The sequence below is a fragment of the Ananas comosus genome, linkage group 10, assembly GCF_001540865.1.
Source record: "Ananas comosus cultivar F153 linkage group 10, ASM154086v1, whole genome shotgun sequence".
NCBI classification, from domain to species: Eukaryota; Viridiplantae; Streptophyta; class Magnoliopsida; order Poales; family Bromeliaceae; genus Ananas; species Ananas comosus.
In genome coordinates, this window is record NC_033630.1 from 11,485,589 (window position 1) to 11,497,130 (window position 11,542).

The 11,542-nt window shown below is 34.6% G+C and overlaps 1 protein-coding gene across 11 annotated transcripts; it reads right to left on the reverse strand.

Moving 5' to 3' along the window:
* Positions 3,371–11,315, reverse strand: LOC109715937 (CDP-diacylglycerol--serine O-phosphatidyltransferase 1). 11 transcript variants are annotated; one of them, XM_020241166.1, is made up of 13 exons: positions 11,028–11,315; positions 8,789–8,980; positions 8,563–8,628; positions 8,203–8,262; positions 7,829–7,919; positions 7,297–7,351; positions 7,109–7,188; positions 6,775–6,891; positions 6,591–6,675; positions 6,186–6,277; positions 4,597–4,850; positions 3,920–4,011; positions 3,371–3,829 (listed from the first exon to the last, which is right to left on the reverse strand). In XM_020241166.1, the coding sequence occupies exons 2-13, from the start codon at positions 8,953–8,955 to the stop codon at positions 3,702–3,704; spliced, it is 1,287 nt and encodes a 428-aa protein (XP_020096755.1). In that variant the 5' UTR covers positions 8,956–8,980; positions 11,028–11,315; the 3' UTR covers positions 3,371–3,701. The 11 variants fall into 11 exon arrangements, 10 of the variants coding, with proteins under 10 accessions (XP_020096755.1, XP_020096753.1, XP_020096760.1 ...); XM_020241164.1 differs by having other exon boundaries at positions 11,024–11,315; XM_020241171.1 differs by having other exon boundaries at positions 8,789–9,046; positions 11,028–11,134.

An 11,542-nucleotide genomic window follows, 5' to 3' on the forward strand; every position in this document is an offset into this window, starting at 1 on the left:
GCAATATTTGGTAAAGTGAACAATAAATTACAGCTTTTGCAGCAACAAAATGCAACAACCGGATCTGAGCCTTAAAAGTAAAAACTCCAATTCGATGCTCGAGAAAGAATCTATCAAGGATATTTTGATGTATTGCTTTTTCTTATAACACTACACAGACACCAACACTTTATCAAATAATACTGCAGCCTGCGACAGAGCCAAATATGCTCTAAAATTACAAGCAAGCTATACCTTGTCACAGGCAGCGTTTGGCTAGGGGATAGGAATAGGAATAGGTCCTTATCCTCCCTTTATATCCAAATGCTAATTTTTTATCCGAGAATAGTAGTTCTCGGTTATTCCCACTAACACCTTCATTTTCTATATAAAACTATCTAAAATTGTTCTTATCCCCGGGAACAACCCATTTTTCATCCAAACACTGTTTTTCTTATCCCCATACTTGTACCTATCCCTATAATAGCTAGTTCTTGCTTATACCCGAACCAAACAGTACCTGAAATTATAGGCCTAACATCAATTCGTATTTTTTTCATGTGCGATTTTGCTTTTGGTATAGTATTGTTCGATAAAGTACTGTTTGAGTAACACTATTAAGAGAAGTACTATATAGAATCCTTCCAACAAATCGTCCTTATAACAGAAGCAGAAGTTTTCAAGTGCGCAACTGATTTTACAGCTTAATATCATTTAGTTTTCCGTGGCAAGTACTAAGGGTGTTTGGTTGTAAGTAAAACAACTAAAAATAGTTAGATATGAGCAAAATAGTTAGAGACAAATGAGAAGATGCCTAAGAAGCTTTAGGTACAGTAATGATAATAGTCACCTAATCAAGTAAATTAATAGCTAACATATTTGAATCTATATTCATGCTTTGAGCCTTGTTGGAATGAGGCAAAGGGCCCGATATGTTTGGCCCTTTTGTAGAGTGTAATATTATTAGAAGAAACAATATATGTAATTCGCTATGAGCTTTTCTCTGCCGCAAAATCAAAAGCTCTAACGTAGAGCTTTTGCTTGTGAACCTCAAAATGTTGTTTTCTTATCCGTCATAATGGAAGCTCTAGTGCATTCCATTTTGCTAAACACTGAAATAAAAGCAATGGCATCTAAAAGCAGAAGCAGCGCCAGACAAGCATGAAGGCAAACTAGAGATCTTTGAAAGCCTAAAAACAAATCTCAGCCCTTCTGCCGCGTCGCAAACTGCGATTCGAACATATCTCAGCCCTTCTGCCTCGATTCAGCTTAGGCCTATTAACAATGGCTAGAAATTTGAAGAGATGGACAACATTAAGGCTTAATTTGAAAATGCGACATCCAAATATAATCAATTTGATACTTTGTTTTATTATAAAATAAAAAAAAAAAATCTGACAATGTTTTAAAACTCATCTCCTCTGAATCTGATGCCCCACAATGGCAGTAGAAATCTTAAACCATCACATCACCAGTTTAGAAACTTTTCAATGCTTGAAGTTAATTTTAGATCTTATTAACTAATGATTTAAAAAAAGGGTGCATGTGAGGGATTTGAAACCACCTCCATTGTTTGAAAAAGGCTATACAAACAAATTAAGTAGAAACTCTATAAAAATAAATCCTCCAGATAAATAGATACCATGTCTAGTACCAGCAATCCAGCTCGTTGCTCGCGAGCCAGCTCATGTTTGATTCGAAATGATCTCGAGATTGATTGCTCGATTAATAAATGAGTCGAACACGAGCTGAATAATCAGCTAGATGTAGCTCCATATATATTACAAATTTTAACTATTAGGATTTTAGGCAACCCAAATGTAAAGAGGCCTATATTATATAAATTTCAATTATTAGAGTAAGATTCTAATTTTCTTATTACAAATTTTTACTATTTGAATTTTAAGCAGCCAACCCAAGGTAAAGAGAAATATATTTTGTGAATATCAATTATTAGAGTAAGATTCTAATTTTCTAATTTTCTTTCAACTTTTCAACCAGTAATAGGACTGACAATCTAACGTGCTATCCACAAGATGACTCAAGTTCGGCATGTTGATAAACAAGCCCATCACGAGCTGAATTTTTTAGCTTGATATTTCAATGAGCTGTTCGACTCGTTTAATAAACAAACAAACACGAATCAGCTCCAACTCGCTCATGTTCGACACGTTGACAGCCCTAACCATGTCATTATAACATTAGTAACTTGTGTCCATCTCAAAGACACATAAAAGCAATTAACAATAACTTGCCCACAAACAAGAAATCTGAAAAAAGCACATGGACAAAGAGAAAAGGAAATTTACAGATCCAATTCATCAAAAAAAAGAAAAAAGAGGCTAAATTACAAAAACTCCTTATATTTCCACTTTTCTCCCTAACTTTCAAAGACCTACATATTATCCCCTCAACATTTCAAATTATTACATCTAGCCCCTCCGTCCAGATTCCATCATTATTCCACCTATGTTTTATAATTTATACCAAAAATACCCTTCAAAATGACAGAAATATATTAACAAATTATTTTTTTTATAGAAGAAGAATAATTTAATTATTTTGCCCTTTCGATTAACATTGTACCCTCCTGAAAATATTTCTGAAATTTTAATGGGACAATATAGGTCTTTAAAAATTCGGGAGGAAAAATAAAAAAGCGGGTATTTACAATAGAGTTTTCTGCATTTTAGCCCAAAAAAAATAAAAAAATAAAAAATAAAAAAGGGAGAGATCAAATTCATCTGTAAGACACATAAAAAACAATCAATCACATTAACAAAAAAGATGAATGAACTCAGAAACAAAGAAATTTGAAAAGCCCATGGACTAAAAGAGTTATAGTTCCAAGCAAGGTTTTAAGTACCCGTCGGCACGGGCCGTATCCACCGTGCCGTACCGTGCCAACAAGATACCGGCACGATATAGACCCCGTGCCGATGACACAGCTCAAAACCCTCTATTCTTTAAATTAATAAGTAATTTCCTCAATAAAGTTGAAAATATATGATAAAAAGACATAAAAAATAGTTAGAATATTTTGTTGCTACAGAAAATAAATATTTCATGCTATTATGTGTCGGCACATAAGAATTTTTTTGACCGGCACGCATCGGCACGGCTTGGTAAGCACCGTGCCGTACCGTGCCGGCAAGTTTCCGGCACGGTCCCGTGCCACGGCACTTAAATCCTTGGTTCCAATATCCAAACCCAAATTGGAAAAGAAAAAAAAAAAAAAAAAAAAAAAAAAAAAAATCTTTACCACTTGCAATCCTTCAATGTAGAGGGAATAANAAAAAAAAAAAAAAATTACTTCATTTCATGTTCCAATTCCTGAAAACACACGAAACTTCGAAAAAAATGAAAAAAAAAAAAAAGCTCAGAATTTCAATTTACTCACGACGGAAGTCGATCACGACGGCATTTATCAGATCAAATAAAAGGAACTTGTTCATTTGTTACTAAAACAGAAAAAAGAAAAATCAACATTGGATCAGCTAATTGTTTCAGAAACAATAAAAACCTATGAAAAACAATAAGAATGCGCGATCGAAAGGATATTTCCCCCATAAGAACCTAAAGCTGAGGACGAAAACAAACAATCCTAAGCAATGGATGAAGCATTTACAGAATTTAAAGGTAATGAATATTTACACAACTAAGTTTTTAAGGAGAGGAAGTAAGAGAAAAGAATCAGTAACGGCGCGGTTCATGATGGTTTATTATAACCTTTTTCTCACCATCGATCGATGATTTTGCCACGTCCAAACGAGCAGGAAAATTGAAAGGACTGAGCCCACCGACGTCCAAAGCATTACGAGCCATTTAGGCATCGGATTCGGAAACAGACCTGTTAGAGAAGCACATTTTTTAGCCCTAATTAAAGAAAACAAGAAACAAAAAAAAAAACATAGGTCGACGAAGAAATTAAACTCCTCACCATGGCCAAATTTGATACAAATGAGAAGCTCGACTATGCATATCGCCAGCGAAAGCCAACAGAATGCTCCTACCTTCTTCACAGGTTTCCTGCTATCATTAATTATGTTTCATGAAAAAATAAAAAATAAAAATTAGTCCTCGGTGTTCAACCCCCGATTTCATCCTGCAATTTTAACAACTTAGTTTCTGAAAAATTAGTTCGTCTTAGATGGTGTTCTCCGTTGATTGGAACGAACTTCAGATACTAAATAGTTAAGATTGAAAGTACGAGAACGTAGGACGGAATTCGTGATTGACTAAGGCCCTGTTTGGGATTGCGGAGAGATTGTGTTACGTGCCGTGGAAAAGTACGATAGAAAAATATTATGTTTGTTTCCGTACGTAATATAAAGTCGCAGAAGCATATCTCCGCATGAGGCCTCAACACCAATTACTAAACAGGCCCTAATTATCGAAGAACAAATAATTATCCGAAACAAACTTAACAGGAAATTGAAACTTTCGAGGTCGTAACTCAAATAGGGATCAAACTTCAATTTACAGCAAGAAAGAAAAAGTTTAAGCATATTCGACGAAATGTGCTCATGAGTTAAGATATTAATTTTCCTTTCCTACGTCGCAAGAAACTCAAGACCCAATTTTGTATGCACAATATGCCGTAAGAAAGGGATTCACCTGTCTTGCAAGTAGGTGTTATACTCGCGGATCGTCGGGATTGCGATGAGCCACCAGAGAACCAATCGGTAGATGATCAAGGGGTTTCGCGGCGGGATCCAGAGACAAAACTTGAGGAAGAAAGTGTTGAGCTCCACGGTCATAAACACGATGCAGAGGCTCAGCACTTGGACGAATCTCCACGGCCCGAGGAGAGGGTGCCACTCGTCTTTGTCCCACCTCGCAGGCGTAAATTGGCCTAATGTTCTTTTCACCTACGGAAAAATAAAAAAGCAAAAAAGAATAATATATAATATATGCATTAAAGTCGAGTTAAATGGAACACAATCAACCGATCTCCACCCCTAAATTTTATAACTGTAGCTTTTGCAAGTTCAGAATCGATTCGAATTACTACCTCAGCTAAACCCCCAACTATTCGGTAACTACACTATGGATTCCGTTAACACTTGACGTGCGGACAAGTCATGGAGTAATTAGCTTTAACAAAAACAACTCAAAAGAATCAAAATTAATAAAAGTTGACGGGGCGCAAAAAGAAAAACAAAGATCTGAAGCTTATACGGCCGATAGTTGAGCGGGTCTCGACACATTTTTATCTGTGATTCTTGCAACTTCGTCAAAATATTCAAACAAAAACTTCCGATATTATAACCTAAACCATCATTCCCGTAACCACGTCCCAATAAAGCAATAGCATCAACTGGGTGGATTTTGGGCATGTTTGGCCTAACTTTTGTAGAACTGATTTCTACTTAAGTGATTTTAATATGCAGAATTATTTTTAGTTAAAAGGTATAGAACGATTGGCTGAATCTGGCAGGAAAGTGATTTTTCTGAAGTGATTTTGGCCAAATTTAGCAGGAAAACGATTTTTCAGAAGTGATTTTAGTCGAGTTTGGCAGGAAAGTGATTTTTCTAAAGTGATTTTGTAAAGTTATTTGGAAAATTTTCTAAAATGGTTTTCAAAATTTAAATTTTAAAATTTTGAAAATAAAAATTTCAAAATTTGAAGTTCAAAATCTAAACTTAAAATTTGAATTTTATCAATTTTGAATTTAAAATCTGAATTTGAATTTAAATTTTGAATCCAAAATCCAAATTTAAATTTGAAATTTGAGAAATCAGGATAAGATTTTTTAAAAAGCAGGTTTTAGCTGCTTCTAAGTTTAGGGGGTCTAAAATTATACATCTGATTCTAAAAAATCACAATCAGATTTTACAAAAAAAAAAAAAAATTGAAGGAAAAGTCACTTTTTTGGCCCTAAAATCACTTCCTAAAAGCTAGGCCAAAAGACACCCCATTAGTCTTCAACAATAATTCAAGACACAGACCGACCGTTCCTAAAGCAAGTGGCAAAGGGATTGGTGGTTGGTACCCGAGGTTCCAAGTTCGAATCCTAGTTGATTCATATTTCCAGATAAGTTTATTTCTAAATGAAATAAACGAAGCGGGTAGCGTGCTACCTATCTCTCAAAAAATAATAATAATAATAATAATAATAATAATTCAAGACATAGATATCATCCGCGTTGAATCTCGAACACAAGGTGCTTTGAGAAATTGAAAGAACGGAACCGAACATTACCTTACCCATGATATTCGGTTGCCGACTTATACCAACCCACTCATACGTCTTTCCGTCAAAGTACCTCACGGTATGCATTCCAGCCCATATGCCTGAGATATACAGCAGACGATTAATTTCGTAACCGGATAAAGCACAAACAAGTAACCAATATTGCGCTATTTTGAGTACTCGACTCATAAATTAATGACTCGATATAATATTTAAGGAAACAATACCCTCGTAAACTAAGATTTAACCACTTCGTGCCCTCGTCTGCGTTCTGTCGGGCAATATCCCTCACTTTTCGCTAGATTAATGGCATAAAAATGTTGGTCTTGCGAATTCGCAATTTTCATAAACAACTCCGCTGCATTTTAACCCTAGAAAAGAACAAATGACGTAAAAACAATGGTAGGATCTTACCGAACCAATTGCAGATCAGAATGTCGAGAATTATACTATCCCACCAGCACTCATTAAAATTCGGCAACATATGACGGAAAGTAAGCTGTAAAAGTTAAAAGAGAACAAACTTTAAGAAATGAAAAGCTTTAAAAAAAAAAAAAAAAAAAAAAGAAGAGAAAACTCATTAAGAAAAGACGTTTACCTCCATTAATTCAAACCCTATCGACAACACCCACAGAAGGGGTTGATTTCGTATCATTATAGCTTTTCCCCACCAGCCAAAAATATGAGCGAGCACAAACTCATCGAATAGCGTCTCCTAGAAAACCTAAAAGTCAAAATCAGTAACTTGAAATATCACAAAGAGTAATTTGCATACGTACCCCTGCAAAGATATCTGTTTATATCTCGCAAAAATTTGATTTTTTATATATTTTCAGTTCAAAAAAGGGAAAAAAAAATCATATTTGTTAAACTTTCGAAGAAACTAAAATTAGAAAGACGGAAATGGAAATGGGTTGGTGAAGACATCATACGTAGACATTTTTGAACCTGTTTTTTGGATTCTCAGGGACATAAATACGGCAATCCGCTCCATACGATCTTTCAGGCAGCTCTGTTCGAATGTTAACAACGAAGAAGCTTAAATTTCTTCACCTACTGAAGTGAAGTTACTTAATTTCACAAAAATAGAAGATAAAAAAAATTAAGAGAGACTAATTACCAACACCAAGATCAGGGTGGAGATACTTCATGAATTGTCGCGCATCATCACGGTTCTGGAACGAAAAGAAAAAGAAATCGATCATTTACATCACGAGTGTCCTTCCGTGGGAGGAAAGAGAAAAGCAAGATTCGGTTAAGGGCCTGACATAAGTGTTGTTTAAGAAGAGTTGTTTAAAAAGCACGGCTTCTCCTGCAAATTCCATCGATCAACAAATGTTCCAACTGTAACAAAAGCAATAGCTTCGAATTGGAACTTCTACTTTTTTGGAGCACAAAAGCTCAGTTCAGCTTTGTCCCATAGCAGAAGCTTAACATTTGTAAAACGTTTGGCTGTTACTTTTCAAATTAGAGAAGCTAATCCAGAAGTAAGGCCAAATAGGCACGGAGAAAGCAAGAACAATTATACCTTCTTATTTCTTTGATGAATGCCGCGTCGTTGGCATTCAAATTACCAAATGGAACAATTCCGACCGTCTTAAACCAAGCTAACTTAAAAAAAAGGAAAAAAAAAAAAGATTATGAAGACAAACCTGAAAAAGCAAAAAGGTGAGGGCAACAAGGTAAACAACAGCCATCCCATGAACCAAGCGCCAAATCGCAGGATGCGGCCTAATAAGTACTCTGAAACACCAAAGTACGGACGGAATTGCCAGCGATCGGTCAGGTTTATACAGCCATTACTGGTGAAAAATAGTAGTCCGATACTACAAATATTTCTGTTTAACTTTTTCGCTGTCGAAACTTACATATTCCAGCTTTACACATTTGATGCTTGAATAATTGGTGGCATCATATACATCTATGTTCATATTGAACTAATCACTTCATACGAATAAGTGTTGTCGTTGAATTTTACTTGAAACATGAGAGAATCGTCGAAATCAGAAAGAGAATGGCAACTTACGTGGAAGGAGCTTGGAGCAAAGAGTAAGCTAGAAAAACCGCGATCATCGCCCACACGCCCCTGCACGTAATAACAACAACAGCTAAGGAAGTAGTAAGTAAATCCCTAAGGTAAAGAAACAAGCAAAAGAAGCGAAGAATTTTGATGCATGTATCTCATTTGTATTTCATTTGAAACAATTTAGTCCCTAAATTTGAAGTCGAGGATGAAATGAAACCGGGGAGAAACTTCGGATACTAAATTGTTGCAATTGGGACTCCGAGGATGAAAAACGAAATTCGGGCAAAACTTTCAAGGACTAAACCTGTCACAAACTGTAAATAAAAGAGTCGAAATTTGCGAATCGAGCTGCCGTCATACCTCTTCACAGATGTAACACGATCGGTATCAGCGCTGCTTTCCGGATTAAGAACACCACTTGCCCAACTGAAAACAGAGATAATGCTAAGATCCAAATTCAAGATACCGAAAAAAGTAATCTACCAATGTTAAATTACCGTATTTTACTCCTAAATCTTATAAATTTATGCCTATCTTAATTGAATCAAAATAACTCCATGAATTTCATTAGCGTAGTTAAGCTCACATTAAAAGGCAAGTGCCGAGTAGTAGCAGAGAGATAGTGCGAGGCTTGTATGCCCATGCCGTCCACGGATCAACTTCACCAAAATAACTCAGCAACTTCACGTCGTTATCCTCTTGCGAATTCGCATACTCCCTTCTCCGTGATTTCATCTGGCCGTTGACCGCCATGAGACCATCGACGTTCAGCGGCTCACTGGAAGCGGCAGAGATACGTTTCAGTTCGAAAATATAGCTTGTAGTGAACACAAAATCACAATATCTGTAATGTGGTCAGGGACAGAACATGTAAAGTTACAGCAATATCATGTGAATGTGGTCCTGGAAACTTATTTAGTAGAGAACCTCTGCCATAATAGAGCTCAAAATAAAAAGGACAAAAAAGAGAACCCGATCGGGAATTACAACGAGCGACAGCAATCCGCATGTTAGTGCACGGAAAAGAAAAATGTTTCACACTGAAAATTCAGTGGTAACTTACGATGAAGAACAAAAAATCATTGCACTTTTTGTAAAATTATATGATTTAGAACTAAAAGAGGTGATTAAAACGACCTCGTTTGATTCACTCAGATAATAACAACTCAAGATACAAATCCAAGTAAATTGTATGAAGCATAATCGGTTATTAATGAATAAGACATGGATTAACATCATGTAAATTTTACTGCAGATGAATTCAAAAGATATTGTGAAAGAATGTTTCATGAGTGCAACAGGCCAAAAATGAAAGGCTGGAGCTTTAAGACTCGATCGATCGATATCAAAAAGAATGATACACACATCATTAATTTCCTTGAAAAATAGAAAGGAAAATTAAATAAAACAGTAACCTTGATGAATATAAACACTTCAATGAAAAATTCTCAGTCAAATTACGAACATTAAACAAGCCATTTGAATAAGATCACCCAAAATTAATCTGAAATTTTGTAATTGAAATTATAAGTTAACAAAATACATCAATGATTATTACTTAACAAACCTATTAAAAGTGGCTCTTTAAGGAAAAGAACTTAAAATTAAAGGAAATTTAGGTGTACCCAGGAAATCAAAAACAAAAAGATCCATTAAAATTCATGAAAATTCACTACTAAAAGTAGAAGTAGATCAAATCTTATATGATTTATTCAAAAATTAGCAACAAAATAGGGCTTCAATTAACATAATTAAACTTTTACTACACATGCAAAAAAAAAAAAAAAAAAAAAAAAAAAAAAAAAAAAAAAATTATAAGCATTTACTGAAATACACACACACACACACACACAAAGTTCAAAAGATATACTTAAATATTAATCAAACCAACAAAAGGACAGAGCATAAACAATGGATTATTATTATTTCTTTACCAAGAAAAAAAAAATTGGACCTCAAATCAAAATGAAAAAAAGAAAAAGAAAAAAATGAACCCACAATATACATAAAATGATAGAAGTAAAGAAAGAAATATTTATTTATACACATGAATCTCCTAAAAATTAACCAAACTATAACTAAATCATCATCCCCTCTAAACCAAGAAACTATACAACCCATTCAAAAGAGATCAACAGGAAACAAAACAAAACAAAAAAAGAAAAAAAAAGAAAAAGAAAATTGTGATAGAACCAAGAAAAAGATAATCTGGGTTCACTACCCAAGAAATCAAAACAAATCTAATATAAAAAGAACACAAGAAATTCTCTTTAATATGAAAACAAAAGAATCATGAGAAGAAGAATAAAGTGTGAAATGGAATCTAAAACACAAAACCTTATAATGGTAATTAAGGGATCATAACGTATACCTATAAATAAATGCACAAAATATGAATCTGGGTTCACCCAAAATATCAAAACAAAACCATTCAAAGCACAAAAATAGAAAAATAATTCCCTTTCAAATTGGGAAAAAAAAAAGATGGAATTTTTACAAGAACAAAACGTGAAAAATGGAATCAACAAAGAAACAACAAGTACTTGATTTGGGAACCATCTCATATACACCTGGGTTTCACCCAAAAACTCAAAACAAAACCATTTAAAACATTAAAAAATCCTCTTTAAAATGGGAAAAAGGAGGAATCTTTACGCGCACGAAATGTGAAATAGAATCAAAAAACAAACATAAGCTAATTAATTGATCAAATTACATAGAAATAAATGGACCCAATTGAAGATTCGGACAAAAATGGAGGTAAAAAAAAGGGTATTTAGTACTCATCATGAATAAAATTCCAATGGAAATAATTAATTACCCACGTAGGGGAAAAGCCGACAAAGTGGCCGTCTCCGCCGTACGATCCCCAGATGAGGTGATCCTGACCGTCGAAATCGATTAAAGGCGTCGCCTTTTCAACTCTTTTCTCTCAAATTTCCCCTTTTTTTTTCTTTTTTTCCTCTTTTTTCCTCTTTTTCTCTCTCTCTCTCTCTCTATCTCTATCGCTCTACTTTGATTAAGGGAGAGGAATCATACAAGAGAACATAGTCCGGAAAATCTTATAGAAGAAGGTGAAGAGAGAGAAAGAAGAGAGAGAGAGAGTACGATGGTCAAAGATGGTTTCATGAAATGGGGCCAAAATAAATAAATAAGAGTGAAAATAAAAAAAAAATAAATGGGTGGAGTATCACCAAAGTAGATAAATTATTCCGTGCACCGGATGTATAATGCATGCATAGAATAAAACTCAAATACCTTTCGGGCCAGTTTTTGTCGGGTCGTTGGCGCTAACCATTAAAAACAAAAGCTCGAACTGCTAGAAATACGCAACCAATTT

Excerpts from the sequence above, each read along its gene's own strand:
- LOC109715937 (XM_020241161.1), bottom strand. Across the intron at positions 6,676-6,774 it reads TAGGGTTTGAATTAATGGAG|CTTACTTTCCGTCATATGTT; the intron begins GTAAACGTCTTT and ends TAACTTTTACAG. Across the intron at positions 4,851-6,185 it reads AACCGAATATCATGGGTAAG|GTGAAAAGAACATTAGGCCA; the intron begins GTAATGTTCGGT and ends ATTTTTCCGTAG.